The sequence below is a fragment of the Abramis brama genome (assembly GCF_963993115.1).
Source record: "Abramis brama genome assembly, chromosome: 21".
NCBI classification, from domain to species: Eukaryota; Metazoa; Chordata; class Actinopteri; order Cypriniformes; family Leuciscidae; genus Abramis; species Abramis brama.
Window position 1 is genome coordinate 34,484,576 of NC_139983.1, and position 16,968 is coordinate 34,501,543.

Sequence of the window (16,968 nt, forward strand, 5' to 3'; positions counted from 1 at the left end):
TGATGAAAACTATTATAATATTATGTATGAGTAATATACATTTAGGTAAGTTGTAGCCTACTAACGTTACTGTATCTTTCAACAGTGTTCGTGTTTTTTTACTATTAGCTAGTAGAGATGATCGGTTCACGTGCGCTATGGGATCGCTATGGGGTCAAGTAAAATTTACAAACGCCAAAACGGTATTTATTGTTTGAATTTCGTAATAAAATTGACAGAATCTGAGAGTTGAGATTCTTTTATATCATAAAGTAACCTGCTCTGTCTAGTCTGTTGGTCTCCGTGTTCTCTTTGCTTTGCGATTTTTCTGTGTGTGAGAAAATGGATGTGTGGCTTGAGAGCGTGTGAAAAGTGTAAATTGCGTGTGTCTCACGGTGAATGCGTGAGAGTTGGCAGCTCTCTGTCCAACTTCCGACTTTTCAGCTATTTTTTGTAGCTGGATATATATCATTTGTTGCGTCTAAATATGAATGAGGATACGGTTATTGATAAATCGAACTGTTATTGTTTTTCTTATTATCATTTAGGGGGGCTTAGGAACATTTTGGGGTAGCTTCAGCCCCCCTAAAATAGGCCTAACGACGTCCCTGACTGCAGAGATGTAATATATTGCATATTCATTCATTATATTTAGAATTAACCTGTTCTTCAACATTTAATGTGTGTTTGAATGCATGAAAACAAGTTATGACAGCCACCATTTAAATATATCATTAAAAAGGGGATTTAAAAACGGCCTTGTTCAGTGTAAATTTAAAACTACTTTTTATGTGAGTGTTGATTATATCTAAAAATAAATAGCAATTCAATTTGGACTATTATAACCTTTAATATTATAGTGAGGAAGTGAATGACTGGGTTCCCTGTATAGTTTAGAGTATGGTAAAAAATTATTAGGGACGCACGATAAATCGGCCACCGTATCGGTATCGGCCGATATATGTTCATTTTAATGTTAATGTTATCGTTATCGGCTCGACAAGAAAATTTGGCCGAAATATTAAAGCTGATAAATAATGTATTATTTCCTTCAGCTGAGACGCTTCAGATGCCACTGTTCAACATGATGGTGTTGAATTGCTTGAAATATGATTGAAATCACTTCAAAAAAGGAAAATACAGTTCAGAGCAACATGTGCAGCGCAAGTCTGTCATATCGGCTACATAACATTATAATGAGAACATTATAATTGTGTGTTTGGGATGTGGCTTTTAATGGTGAGACTTGTGTTTTTGTAATAAGGCTCTTAAAAATATAACAAAATTTGGATTTAGATTTATCGGCCAATATATCGATTATCGGCTTTCAAATATAAAGAATTATCGGTTATCGGTATCAGACTAATTTTATATCGGTACATCCCTAGTTTAGAGCTTATTTTCTGTGAGAAATTGACGTACTGAACCTGTTCCGGTTCGATTCGCAGGGAATCTGATCATATTCAGCTTTGGATAAAAGCATCAGTGTAAATGTGTCGGGTTTATGATTCCTCTTTTCCTTTGGGAAATGACCTGGATCCTCCTGACATTTAGTGTTGATGATGTCGTGTGTATTGTAGCATGAATATGTTTTTATCCTCTGGCTATATTTCTTATTCATTTAGCAGATGCTTGTATTAGTGTAGATCGTCACTGGATGAGCAACAGTAAATATGCAGTGCGGGCGTTTTAACGTTTATTTGCTCTGTAAACGAATCATTATGTTCATTATGAGTTTAGCTCATAAACTCGTTCGGACGAAGCATTAAAGCTCAGTTTGGTGCTCCATCATATCAGACGTCAGTGACTTTAATTACCTTCAAATAAAGGTATCTTTGATAATTCAGTTGAACGGATATTAATCTGTGTTAAATGAGATTATTAGGAGAAGAATCATTTATTCCAGTGCGTTCTGTGAACTAAATCTCAGAAGGTTTTTCTCATCTCATTAGATGTGATGTTAAACGGACACTAGCGATGTGTGTGTGTTGTGTGATGAGTGTGTTGTGTGATGAGTGTGTGAGTGTGAGCGTGTGTGTGCGTGTGTGTGCGTGTGTGTGCGTGAGTGTGCGTGAGTGTGCGTGAGTGTGCGTGAGTGTGCGTGTGCGTGAGTGTGCGTGAGTGTGTGTGAGCATGTGTGTGTGTGTGTGTGTGTGCGTGTGTGTGCATGAGCGTGTGTGCGCGTAAGTGTGTGTATCCAGATGCTTCATTTAATCAGATGAGGTTCTGCCGTCCCTCACAGATCCACCGTCTGCTTTATTAAACATAAAACTGCTAATTGACATCTGCACTGGTGCATCACCCAGGGTCAAAGGTCAATGAATCCACACACTTTCCTCTGCGAATGTGAGCAGCAAAAACAATTAAGATTATGATCACAGAGGTTAATTAATGGAGAGGATTCAGACTGAACGGTTTCCATGTTTACAATGAGTTCACTGCAGCACACTGACTGGTGTGCACACACACACACACACACACACACACAAACACTTTTATAGAGATATGAGATATCACTTTTGAACTTTAATCAGTTTGAAACATTTGTTGACTTTAAACATTTTGTTGTATATTGTTGTATTATATTTTAATGTTACTGTGGCGAGCAGGACGAGGTCGAGGGCCGTGGGAGGACGGCGCGAGACCGGTGGCGTAATTATGATGAGCCACACCTGTGAGACGCACCGGTCTCGCATATCTCACGGAGGAGCGGAGGCATAAAGGAGGAGCGACGACAGTGAAGAGGGAGAGAGGACAGGCCTGATTTTTAGTTCATGTGTTGTTTCTGTTTGTGTTGCCAGCAGTCGTCCGTGAGGGGCTGCTGGCTTTTACTTTCATTTTTGTATTTGTTTATTTATTTATTAAAATCTTTAAATGTTCGCCGGTTCCCGCCTCCTTCTTCCCGTAACATCTGAACTTCGTTACACTGGTGCCGAAACCCGGGAAGAGGGAGGGACACGCTGTCGGAGAGCCCTCGCTGCTGGGAGGAATCGCGGTGCTGAGGAGGTCGGGCAGCACGAGGGAGCGTCGGCCGCCGATTGCTGCCCGAGGCGATGGTGCTGGAGCGATGGAAGATCTGGTGGGACGGAGAGCTCGACACCGTGCTCCTGGATCGAGGAGGGGTGGCTGCCGTCAAGAGGGAGCGGAGGAGTCGCTCCCGTTCGCCGTGGGCCGGAGCCTGTTGCCGTCGGCCATGATGGGGGCGGAGCAGGGAACGGGAAACTCGCTGCCGGCTGCCCTCGAGAGGAGTCACCGCCGGCCGCCAGGAGGCGGAAGGGCGTCGAGCCGTCCCCCAACGAATGTCCAGTACCATCGCATGGCACCGCGAGTGACTCTCAGCTGTTTGAGGACCGAGCGGCAGTGTGTCCGGGAACCGGATCAAGAATTTTTTTTTTTTTTCCTCTCTCCCCTCTCTCCTCTCTGTCGCTCCTCATGCTTCCGTCTCCTTTCCTCTCGCCTCGTCTGTCCATACCCCCAGGTACCGCAGCCGCCATGATTGGTCCCCCCGGGGAGGGGGGGGGGGGAGTAGGCGCAGCCTCGGGAGTACCCCCCGGCCTGCGAGGGGCGATGGGGGTATGTGGCGAGCAGGACGAGGTCGAGGGCCGTGGGAGGACGGCGCGAGACCGGTGGCGTAATTATGATGAGCCACACCTGTGAGACGCACCGGTCTCGCATATCTCACGGAGGAGCGGAGGCATAAAGGAGGAGCGACGACAGTGAAGAGGGAGAGAGGACAGGCCTGATTTTTAGTTCATGTGTTGTTTCTGTTTGTGTTGCCAGCAGTCGTCCGTGAGGGGCTGCTGGCTTTTACTTTCATTTTTGTATTTGTTTATTTATTTATTAAAATCTTTAAATGTTCGCCGGTTCCCGCCTCCTTCTTCCCGTAACATCTGAACTTCGTTACAGTTACATTTTGTGGAAGCACTGAAGTTTGTTGATCTTTTCAACCTGTTTTTATTAATTTCATTGAAACATGTGTTGACTCTGTGTTGTTTGCCAGGACGATGAGGTGGTCCTGCAGTGTGTGGCCTGCATTCAGAAGGAAAACCGCAAGTTCTGTCTGAGCGCTGAGGGTTTGGGAAACCGCCTGTGTTACCTGGAGCCCACGTCAGAGGCCAAGGTGAGTGTGTGTCTGCTTTTAATCGTGTAAACGAGTCTGACAGCCTGTTCTTACTCTGGTTTGAGAATAAAATGTATTAATATAGTGACTGTTTAAAAAATGTGTTTGTTATTGAATCATTAATTCAAGGGATTTGCTCAAAAACACTGATTCATCCAGTAATGAAGTCTTTATGAGCGAGTCATTGAATCATTCATTCAAGAGATTCATTCAAAAATGCTGATTCATCCAGTAATGAAACAAGTGAAGTCTTTATGAGTGAGTCATTGAATCATTCATTTAAGAGATTCATTAAAAAATGCTGATTCATCCAGTAATGAACCAGGTGAAGTCTTTATGAGTGAGTCATTGAATCATTCATTCAAGAGATTCCTTCAAAAACGCTGATTCATCCAGTAATGAAACAAGTGAAGTCTTTATGAGTGAGTCATTGAATCATTCATTCAAGAGATTCCTTCAAAAAATGCTGATTCATCCAGTAATGAAACAAGTGAAGTCTTTATGAGTGAGTCATTGAATCATTCATTTAAGAGATTCATTCAAAAATACTGATTCATCCAGTAATGAACCAGGTGAAGTCTTTATGAGTGAGTCATTGAATCATTCATTTAAGAGATTCATTCAAAAATGCTGATTCATCCAGTAATGAAACAAGTGAAGTATTTATGAGTCATTGAATCATTCATTCAAGAGATTCATTCATAAATTCTGATTCATCCAGTAAAGAAACAAGTGAAGTCTTTATGAGTGAGTCATTGAATCATTCATTCAAGAGATTCATTAAAAAACGCTGATTCATCCAGTAATGAAACAAGTGAAGTCTTTATGAGTGAGTCATTGAATCATTCATTCAAGAGATTCATTCAAAAACGCTGATTCATCCAGTAATGAAACAAGTGAAGTCTTTATGAGTGAGTCATTGAATCATTCATTCAAGAGATTCATTCAGAAATTCTGATTCATCCAGTAATGAAACAAGTTGGGTATTTATGAGTGAGTCATTGAATCAAACATTCAAGAGATTCATTCAAAAATGCTGATTCATCCAGTAATGAAACAGGTGAAGTTTTTATGAGTGAGTCATTGAATCATTCATTCAAGAGATTTTCAAAAACGCTGATTCATCCAGTAATGAAACAAGTGAAGTATTTATGAGTGAGTCATTGAATCAAACATTCAAGAGATTCATTCAAAAATGCTGATTCATCCAGTAATGAAACAAGTGAGGTATTTATGAGTGAGTCATTGAATCATTCATTCAAGAGATTCCTTCAAAAACGCTGATTCATCCAGTAATGAAACAAGTGAAGTCTTTATGAGTGAGTCATTGAATCATTCATTTAAGAGATTCATTCAAAAATGGACAGGAGGAGCTCTAGGAAAGGAATCGATCCAATCCGCACCCCACAGAACAGATTTGGTCCCCAACCTCGAGTTTCACATTAAACTTACTACTCCACCACAGACTAAGGTCATCAACGTGGTTTCATCTCTCAATTCCCAAATTAACATTTCAGAGTAATTTAGGTTTGTCTCAAACTCAATTCTCAGTTGTACAGAAAAAAAAATCTATAATTTGAGCCGGGGTAGTTCCCGAAATTTGGTTGGTTTGAACTGGAATGACCTAGCTGTCAGTATATTAGTTATTGTTGTGGTTATGGCTCTTGGTGTTTGTGCATCCCGCACATAGATGCCACTAACGGGATAGTTCTCGTTGAGTTTAGTGTGTTCAGTCTCTGTTGTGGGTTCGTCAGCGTCTCAGAGGAGGAACGACTCGATGCCTCGTGACTAAAGGATATGATAGTAATTAGCCGAGACAAGGATGATGTATCGCCGTTCTCGCTGCCGTTTTGTCTTCATTGTGCATTTTCTATTCTTATGAGAGACGTCGTTCCTCAGGGAGAAAGATAACTAATGATCCACCTTCACACCTGATGAGCCGAGCGCTTAAAACACTTTAACCAGACTCATTTATGATAGAATGCATGTAAATATACACCTGCTCTGTTATGATGTTACACTGAGGGAATCTGTTGTGGTCTGTAATCTTCACAACTGAATCTGATCCACCGTTTAAAGGCTTCAGCTCCGAGACCTTGATGTGACGCGATCGTCCATCATCCACTGCTGTCCTCTCTCTCTAGAGTCCTTGTTCTCACTTCACTCAACAGAGGTCAAAGGTCACGCAACTGTTTCCCCCATCACACTCACACAGATCTGCGTTAAACTCACTTCCATGCATATGTATTTCAAGTAATTTTAAGCATCGGCCGATATATGATAATTTTCAATGTTATCGTTATCGGCCCGATAAATTTGGCCGAAATATTAAAGCTGATAAATAATGTATTATTTCCTTCAGCTGAGACGCTTCAGATGCGCACTGTTCAACATGATGGTTTTGAATTGCTTGAAATATGATTGGAATCACTTAAAAAAAGTAGGGATGCACCGATATGAAAATTTTGGCCGATACCCATAATTCTTTAAAAGCCGATAACCGATATATTGGCCGATAAATCTAAATAAAAAATGTTATATCATTTTTGAGAGCCTGATTACAAAAACACAAGTCTCACCATTAAAAGCCACGTCCCAAACACACAATTATAACGTTCTCATTATAATGTTATGTAGCCGATATGACAGACTTGCGCTGCACATGTTGCTCTGAACTGTATTTTCCTTTTTTGAAGTGATTTCAATCATATTTCAAGCAATTTAAAACCATCATGTTGAACAGTGCACATCTGAAGCGTCTCAGCTGAAGGAAATAATGCATTATTTATCAGCTTTAATATATCGGCCAAATTTTCTTATCGGGCGGATAACGTTAACATTAAAATGATCATATATCGGCCGATACTGATTGTGTTTAGGTCATGGCTTTTAATGGTGAGACTTGTGTTATTGTAATCAGGCTCTCAAAAATTATATAAAAATGTTGATTTATCAGCCAATATATCGGTTATCGGCTTTCAAATATAAAGAATTATCGGTTATCGGTATCGGCTAACATTTTCATACCGCTGCATCTCTATCTTCAGGCCCTTTGGTGGTTTGCTGATTGAGAACCGCTTTCTGCATGAGTTCACTGGGTCAACCCAACTAGTTCAGATCTGGGACTGCTAGTTAGAATCCCTGTGAAGAGTTTAACACATCCCGCCTGAATAATAAAGAGAAAGTTTCTCCAGCACACCTGGATCATCACGGACATCCTGATCCACTTTTTCTCCCAGTTTTTGTTCGCTGATCCTCAGTAAAGGAGGGCAGTTTGCTTCATTTATCTTCTCGTCGCTCGCCTTAAACTGTCATGTTCTGGCCTCTTTGGCTTCGATCCCAAACCTCTCACCGGCCGCTTTCTCCTCTGAAGTAAATCACACTCCAACACCTCAGGGCTTCATTTAGGGTGGATTCCTCTTGCATAATGAACTCTAGTATTGACCTGAAAACGATGATCTCTGAACACTTCACGGACGACGGGTCATTAGATGGGAAACAGGGCGAACCGTCCGCATGCTGATTCAGCTTGACTTTAGTGGGTCGTGAAGTTTGTGTGTCCAGAACTGTTATTAGGACTATTATTAGCAGTTCGTTATTGTTTGTAGTTTCCACAGTGTTCAATGTTAGAATTAAAATACAGGCTTTAAGTCACAATAAAGCTCTGATGCCGAGAGGCTGAAAACACTGAATCTGTACTAGGGCAGAATTATAACTTGAATATATTTTTTGGTAACACTTTATAATAAGGTTCCATTAGTTAATGTTTGTTAATGCATTAACAATTAAGTTGTTGCAGTAAAAAATGTAACTGCACGTAATGTAGTTTTTATATTAACTTTATGAATTTGTTGATGAAATATAAACATTTAAACGTTTAAACGGTGTCTGTAATAAACACTTATTTTCATGTGTTAAAACATATTAGCAACATGCTAATTAATGCTAGCAATGTGATAAAATGTGCTAGCAACATGCTTAATCGTGCTAGCAGCATGTTAAAACATGTTATCAACATGCTAATTCAGGTTAGCAATGTGCTTAAACATGCTAACAGCATGTTAATTCATGTTAGTAATGTGGTAATTCATGCTCAAGCTTGAATATGTTAAAACATATTATCAACAAGTTAAAACATGCCGGCAAAATATGTTAGGGAAGTGGTAAAATGTGTTAGCAAAGTGTTAAAACATGTTAGCAATTTGGTAAGACATGAAAGTAACATGCTAATTCATGTTAGCAAAAAGTTTAAATGCTGTTTGTCCTGACATACTTTCTGGTGTCTTGATATTCTGTGTGTGTTTCAGTATGTTCCTCCAGATCTGTGCATCTGTAGCTTCGTGTTGGAGCAGTCGCTCTCTGTCCGCGCGCTGCAGGAAATGCTCGCCAAAACTGGACAAAACAATGACGTAAGTACAAAAACACGCCAATCTCACACAAACACTGAGAGCTGTCAAAATATGAAGAAACAAGGTTTCCGCCTGACATCGACTCTCTCTCTCTCTCTCTCTCTCTCTCTCTCTCTCTCTCTATACTGATATACATGTTTCTCGATCAAGTGCACAGTGTTGAAAGTTGAGTCCAAGGTATTTTCATCAGCATAAATATGAAAAGAAATCCCATAGTTATGAAAAATCTACCCTAAAAGTAAGATATATGGTTAAAACAAAATAGGGCCAAGAACAGAACCTTGAGGGACCCCGCAGGTCAGCGGGGTTGAAGACTAAAAAACCTGGCGATTGTTGACCGAGAATCTTCTGTAGCAGTCTCACACTTCCTGGCTAACACATGAAGCACCAGTTATGTCATTTATTGGTACTTTTTGGTAGTTGCATGCTCGTGATTTCGGGCAACGATTAATCACGATTAATCGCGTCCAAAATAAAAGTTTGTGTTTACATATTATATTTGTGTGTGCTGTGTATAATTATTTTGTTTATGTAAATACACACATATTTAAGAAAAATGTATTTATATATAAAATATTATTATTTATTATATATATATATATATATATATATATATATATATATATATATATATATATATATATAAATTAAAAAAACACTGACAACATCTCACACTGAATCAGAACAACATGTTTTTCTCTGGCACTCTTTACTTAATGTGGATTAATCGCGTCCAAAATAAAAGTTTGTGTTTACATATTATATTTGTGTGTGCTGTGTATAATTATTTTGTTTATGTAAATACACACATATTTAAGAAAAATGTATTTATATATAAAATATTATTATTTATTATATATATATATATATATATATATATATATATATATATATATATATATATATATATATATATATATATATAAATTAAAAAAACACTGACAACATCTCACACTGAATCAGAACAACATGTTTTTCTCTGGCACTCTTTACTTAATGTGGAATAACGTTGTGGAATAACGTTAGTGTAGGCCTATGTAAACCGCAAAAAGATGAATCGCGTTTCTATAATATTTCTGTGAGATGAATGAAGGGGACATATTTGTAAAGACTGTTTAGCCTAAATATGAATCGCGTCTGTGTGTGAAAGAATAAAGTGCTTTGCTATAGCCTACTGAGATGAGTAAAAATCGACTGAAATATGTTGAAATAAAATGTATTTGTATAAGCAACGTATTAAACTGCAAATTAACATTTATATGCCCTAATATTTCATAAAAACAACGTTACAGTCAGGCGAAGTATGAAAGACAACATTTTGTTGACTAGATTTGGGTACAGTTTTTACTGATTTAGATGTTCCAATGTTGGCTATATTCAAACTAATGAATACATATGATAAAATGTAGGCCTATAATCTTTTTTTTTTTTTACAAAGAAAGAGTACACTTGAAATATTGTTGAAATTGTAATTATTGTTGTAATTGTAACCTTTTTAATAAAATAGCAAAACATATTTACAAGATAGATGTAAGCAAAATCTTAAATGGTCAATAAGTCTTCTTCTAAATATATCTTTTGTCCTTGCATTGTGGCTCAATCAGTGTCACACCTGAATGAATGGCTCATTACGCATAATGGGTGGGACATTGTATTCTCAGGTGTAAACCACTCCTCCTTCACGCCCCCCTCGCATATTGGCTTTCCAAGCAAAACCTGTTTTACACCATTTAAATCAATGTATTTTTTTTTTTGTGAACGATAAAGCAAGACTATTTTCACATAATTTTGAAGCCAGAACTCGTAGCAACAACATCCATTAGTCAAAAGTCTTGTGGACACATATTTAATATGTGTTTTGTGGTCTTATTTCAGCAACTTTCATTTTTATTTTTTCCAATAACCACGCATAAACATTATTCTCTTAAAAATACAAACATCTACATACACGTTGCTTGCATATTATGGTAGCCCTGTTTGTGCTATATAGAGTGAATTTACACCTTTGCCATTAACATGTTTATAAATAACTGAAAAAAGCACAAATGTCAAGGCATGTCAGAACATCTCAAGGGCCCCAAAAACACCTTGGTCCCCAGAGGGTTAAACTGCATCTTACCGAAGAGTCAACAGCGTCTTTCAAAACACTAGCCTCGCATTTACGGATGTGTTAGTAACCCAGATCTTTAACCCCTATCAGTCTTTAGGTCGCTCAGTGTCTCTTCACAGTCAGTTCGAAGCTCCAGGGCATTTGTTTAAAGGTCAGATGTCTTTAAGGTCCAGACGGTGAGCCTGATGACCGGTGGCGGCTCTGATCTTTGCTTTCGGTCTCCTGTAGTGCAAGCGTGTAACAATCAAATGTCAAATGTCTGTGTTTATCAAAAGCATTTGTCTCACACTCTTTTTCACGCCTCTTCACGCGTCCCGCAGCAGTTCATTAGAAAGGTGAGTATTCTCGCTGTTTCTGATTCTGCATGTGCTCGGGTTATTAGGGGCCAAGCACTGAAGGTGTGTAGACACCTATTAAATCAGTGGCGTTCTTCTTCTTCTCCGTGTCTTCTTCTTCCGCTCAGGAAGTCTATAGCAGGCCATAGAAGCGCTTGCGGTAAAGTTGTGTAATTTGGCACACAGATAGAGGACAATCTGACCTGTCACCATATCAAATTTGGAGTCTCTAACTCAATCCCTCTAGCACCACCAGCTTTCCAAAGTTGCACTTACGTTTGTGCTAATAACTTTAAAACTGTAAGGTTTTGTTGGCTAGAAACAAAATTATATAAAAAAAAAGATAAAAAAAATGTCATCCGATTCCTTTGCTCATGACAATTCAATTGCATATCGATTGCATCGATTACCATATGACGTAATTTTCCGTCATGGACATTTTTCCGCCCATTTTGAATTTTCTGAAACATTTTGTGATGATTTTCAATTTTCAATCTTCAAACCATGCCGACAAAAAGTAAGGGAATTCAAGCCGATTCGTCAAATCGTTCTCGAATAACGCGTGAACGAATTCGTAGAAGTCCCTGCCAAAACGAAAGTGAGGCTATTTCTCCGCAACGCTTTAGCATATTCTTACCAAACTTGGTGTGTGTGATGACAAGCATGACCTGAGGCTCCCTGCACAGTTTCGGCGCAGTGCCTAGTGGTCAGGAGATTCGGTGCAGCATGCCGAGTTGAACGATAACCAATTTTCCCATATCGGCCATTTTGGTTTTGAATGTTGCTATATTTTACAAATGCATTGGCATATCGTTATGAAACTCTGTATATCTTCAGCACCAAGTAGTATGTGTCTTCGGCACACTGAGGGTAAAATTTCGGGGCAGTGCCACCTTGTGGTCAAAAGTTATAATAAAATTAGCAAAAATGCTCATAACTTTTGATTAAAAGTAGCTTATTATAATGAAATTGGTCTTAATAGATTCTGTGGATCTTGCCGAAAACATAGATACCAATTTTGACATTGTCGGCCAAACTTCCTGTCCGCCATTTTGATTTTCTTTAAAAACCTACTTTTTCGAACTTCTAGACTGTTTGTCCGATTTTTACCAAATTCGAGTCAGATCATCTTCAGACTGCTGACAAAAAGTTATGGATTTCGTGTCGATAGACTGAACCGCTGCAACAAAGTTGAGGCATGACTTTGCCTAATATCATCTTAATATGCTTTTATTCGCTCATTGTTGCAGTTGGTCTGCCTCATTTATAACCGTTGCGTTGCACAAAACGGGCCCTGAAATATTTTCACGCATATGATAAATAATGCACAATAAGGCCTATCTATTTCCAATTAAAAATATAAATCAATTAAAAATACTATTTGGCCAGTGGAAAAGATTTAGAAAAACTTTCTCAGAAATGCGTCAGTGTCATGGATCCGTATCTTATATTTTCCTAATGTCTTGTACCGTTAAACATGGATGAATATGCACATGCATTATTAAAACGCATAGTATAGATTATGCATAGTAAAACGAGGGGTTGTAAGCTCCAGATATGGATATTTCGGGGAGGAGACGCATGTGAACACAATCTTCCGCTGACTGGGATTTATAAAGGGAATTTTGCACAGGTTCCAGCGCACGCACGCTTTTATAAGTCTGAATATTTTTTGCCGTACTCCATTTTTGGCTTTCGGGTGCACACACACTTTTAGTAAGGATCCTACGCACAGTTTTATAAATGAGACCCCGGATGCTCCAAGCAATGCAATCATGACTTGTTGTGCCTTCTTTGTGCTTGGCTCCTTAATTGCTGCTTGCAGCTTTATTTATTTGTGTGTGTCTGATGAAGGAGTGACTGTAATGGTTCAGATATTTATTTGTTTGTAATGGTTCTGTCCGCAGGCAGCCCAGGGCGGAGGACACCGGACCTTACTCTACGGTCACGCTATTCTCCTCAGACACTCCTTCAGCGGGATGGTTGGTGAACTTTGGTTCTGTCGTCAGCTCTGTTTGACTCTCTGCAGGTTGTGTGACAGTTTCATGTTTTGTGCTGCAGTATCTGACCTGTCTGAAGACGTCACGGTCGATGACGGATAAATTATCGTTTGATGTGGGACTTCAAGAAGACTCAACAGGTGAAGCATGATTGTTCGGATTGAAGGTGAAACTGTGCAGTCAGTTTGTTTTCTAGACTCCAGGAACCTCTAGAAATCACATGAGGAGATTAGGGCTGGGTGTCGATTCAGATGTTCCAATTCGATTCGATTTCAATTCTAAATTCAATTTTTGATTTCAATTCTCGATTCAATTAGATTTAATACAAATCCTATATTTATAAAAAAGAACAGTGAACATAAGTTTACAAATGGTTAATTAATAAAAAGAAATTAAGAACTCTTAAACTCTTTTATTTTAGGTACACTTGTGTAGAATAAAACAGAACCCAACTCTATATTTCAGATGCGTACAGTGAATGGAAAGGATTTTGATGCAAGATGAAAAATTGATGTTGAAAATTGGACGAGTCAGAACAGTCGCACGCCTTGATCAAACATGATCAGGTTATTTTATGTTTAAGATAAAACAAACATAAAATCTCCCAGCATTATCTGTAACATGGAAGCCTATGAACAGTGGAGGAAAACTAATACTGGCTTTTGGGTGATCGATAAATAAATAAATAAATAAATATGAAGAAAAAAAAAATCGATTCGTGGCCTTTGAGAATCGATTTTGAATCGACCGCATTTTAAAAAACGATTAATTGAAAAATAGATTTTTTTGCCCAGCCCTGGAGGCGATGAGAGTCCAGCGTTTCTGATCTGTGTGTCGGTGTGTTTCTCTCCAGGCGAGCCCTGTTGGTGGACGATTCACCCCGCGTCCAAACAGAGATCCGAGGGGGAGAAAGTGCGCATCGGAGATGACCTCATTCTCGTCAGTGTTTCATCTGAACGCTATCTTGTGAGTATCAAATAAACCCAACATACAAGACGTGACTTTACATTTGATTTTCTTCAAGTCTTGAACGTCAAATCAAATTTCATCGTTCTAGTAATAATTCACTTTTTGTATGTCTGTCTGAGCATCAGCAACTTCATATAGCAAATAAATGATTGACACTTCCATTTATGCGAGCATAACCCATGATGCAAAGCTTCTCAGTTATGACCTCTGGGGCAAACGCATCATAGGACCCACATGACAGGAGATGACATGTTGCCATGGTAACGATTGTGCACCCCGTCTCCCCGACAGCATCTGTCCATATCCAATGGCAACATCCACGTGGACGCGTCGTTCATGCAAACGCTGTGGAACGTGCATCCCACCTGCTCCGGGAGCAACGTGGAGGAAGGTTCGTCACCAAAACCAGCTTTCAAGGCCACATTACAAAAAATTATTGTTGGTTTTACTTAAAAGAAATAAGTAACCTGGTTGCCTTAATTTTAAGTTCATTGAAATAAAAATAAAACGAGTTAATACAATGAAGGAGAATGGATTAATCAAAAGAAACTCAAAATATTACCACATAAATGATCTAAGTGGATTTGACAAAAGAAAAATGTTGTTATATATAGAGTCAGACACTACAGGCAAGAACACTGTTGTTTCATGCATCTGTCAATTTTGAGATTTTGGGCTTTTCATGAAGTGTTTTTTCAGAGTAGTGGAAAGAAAACATCCAAAACACACTTTTACCTGTATCTTTTCGAGCACTTTATCTATTTGCGTCTGTAGATTTCAATTACAGTATATCTTTAAAGGCTGTTTTCTCAAAATGAGTTTTTCCTCCTACATTGAGCTGGAAATCTCCACTTCAGTAACACTTGCATTCACCAAACTTCACAGTTTTATTCTTATCTGTATTCTGAAGGTTTTTACAGAGGGGTTTGTTCATATAGAATTTTCCTGATTGAAGGTTTTTACAGAGGGGTTTGTTCATATATAATTTTCCTGATTTTATACAACAGTTTATTCCTATTTTTTTTAAATATATTTATTTTTGTATTTTCAAAAATAAATATTGTATTTTGTAAAAAAACAAAATAAAAAATAAAGACAGTATTTTCTGATTTGTGATAAATAGAGATTTCCAAAATCCCGTCTGTAAAAACCTTTGACTCTAATATATATATATAAAAAAATGAAACAAGAATTTTGATCAGATTTCAGATTTTTTTTTTCTAGAAATGTATGCAAATTAGTGCATATTTAATTAGATAGTGCCTCATTTGCATATTTAAACATCACATTTCAGAAAACTTGTCAAACAAAAATGTTTGCAATTATTAATATAATCAGTCAACTGGTGAAGTTTGGTGATATTTATGAGTTATTTGTTTTACCATATTCACCTGGGGTGTCTCGCCTCGAGTGCAATAAAATAAAAAGTTAAATGTGTACTTTGGATGTAGTCTGAAAGACATGTTATACATGAAAATAAAAATAGATCTAAAAATTGAGCAGTGCATGAAAAAACAATGGTTGCAGTAAAACATCATTGATTTTCTTATTGATTTGTTTTATCAATACTTTGCCCGACTGATTCTTCTTTTGTCCCATAGGACATATTTTTTTATAAGATATTATAAATCTTTTATATATCTCAAACTGTACCAGTGCATGTGTAGTGACTGTCCTGTCTCTTCTTGGGTCTGCTGTGGGTTATATTCTTTGTCTTAAAAGTCCATTGTCCACCAAGTTGCACATGCTTTTCTTGTTTTTTATTATAAACTTGATTACAGAAAATAAACTGAGAAAACAAACTGATTTAAACTGAGTTTTCTAATGCAAACTTAATGGAATCAAAACAACTTTTGCTGGCAAACGAACAGAAGGCAACGGTCTGAAGACTGCTGAATTGCTGGATTATTGTTTGGATTTACTTGGATTGACACTGAAGACTCAAGAGGAGACTGTCAGTCTGAGACAGAGACAGTCTGATTAAGGATAGTCACTACAGCATGAAAAAACAATGGTTTGCAGTAAAACATCACTGATTTTCTCGATTTTGATTTTCTAAAGACTTTGTCCTACTGATTCTTCTTTCGTCCTATAGGATACCTTCTTGGTGGTCATGTGATGCGTCTCTTTCACGGGCACGATGAGGTCCTGACGATCCCGGGGTCGGATCAGAGTGAGGAAGAGCAGAGGTAGAAACCAGATATCTGTCATCATCATCACCATCATCACCCAGGAGCCTTCAGCAAACTTCCAAGAGGTCGTCAAGATGACTTTAAATGATCTAAAATGAGACAAAACAAGCTTTAAAATAAGCTAAAAATCTATATTTTTCTTATTTAATTTTTTTTTGTCTTTAAAAACCAGGATTCTCAGTCTTGGAAAACCGGGATTAATGAGGAAGCTTTTATCCATCCATCCATCCCTCCATCCATCCATCCCTCCATCCCTCCCTCCATCCCTCCCTCCATCCATCCATCCATCCATCCCTCCCTCCATCCCTCCATCCATCCATCCATCCCTCCCTCCGTCCATCCCTCCATCCCTCCATCCGTCCATCCATCCCTCCATCCCTCCATCCATCCATCCCTCCCTCCCTCCCTCCCTCCATCCATCCCTCCCTCCATCCATCCATCCATCCATCCCTCCCTCCCTCCCTCCCTCCCTCCCTCCCTCCATCCGTCCATCCATCCATCCATCCATCCCTCCATCCGTCCATCCATCCGTCCATCCATCCGTCCATCCATCCATCCATCCATCCATCCCTCCCTCCATCCATCCCTCCACCCATCCCTCCACCCATCCATCCATCCCTCCATCCATCCATCCCTCCCTCCCTCCCTCCCTCCCTCCATCCATCCATCCATCCCTCCATCCATCCCTCCATCCATCCCTCCATCCATCGCTCCATCCATCCCTCCATCCGTCCATCCATCCATCCCTCCATCCGTCCATCCATCCATCCCTCCATCCATCCCTCCATCCATCCCTCCACCCATCCATCCATCCCTCCATCCCACCATCCATCCATCCATCCCTCCATCCCTCC

General features: G+C 39.0%; 2 protein-coding genes across 2 annotated transcripts in view; both read left to right on the forward strand.

Moving 5' to 3' along the window:
* LOC311071795 (ryanodine receptor 3-like) overlaps positions 1-8,845 on the forward strand; it is a gene marked incomplete at its 3' end in the record, with an annotated part of 15,714 nt that extends 6,869 nt beyond the window's left edge. Inside the window, exons 2-4 of the mRNA XM_084096332.1 lie at positions 3,980-4,099; positions 8,407-8,508; positions 8,774-8,845. Of these exons, the coding sequence (XP_083952458.1) occupies positions 3,980-4,099; positions 8,407-8,508; positions 8,774-8,845 (294 nt within the window). The remainder of the gene's footprint in view (positions 1-3,979; positions 4,100-8,406; positions 8,509-8,773) is intronic.
* Positions 8,846-12,865: 4,020 nt separating this feature from the next.
* The window catches only part of LOC311071664 (ryanodine receptor 3-like), a 162,588-nt gene continuing 158,485 nt past the window's right edge, over positions 12,866-16,968 (forward strand). Inside the window, 5 exon segments of the mRNA XM_084096131.1 lie at positions 12,866-12,935; positions 13,015-13,093; positions 13,807-13,919; positions 14,214-14,313; positions 16,018-16,111. Coding sequence (XP_083952257.1) covers positions 12,933-12,935; positions 13,015-13,093; positions 13,807-13,919; positions 14,214-14,313; positions 16,018-16,111 — 389 coding nt within the window. The 5' untranslated portion in view covers positions 12,866-12,932.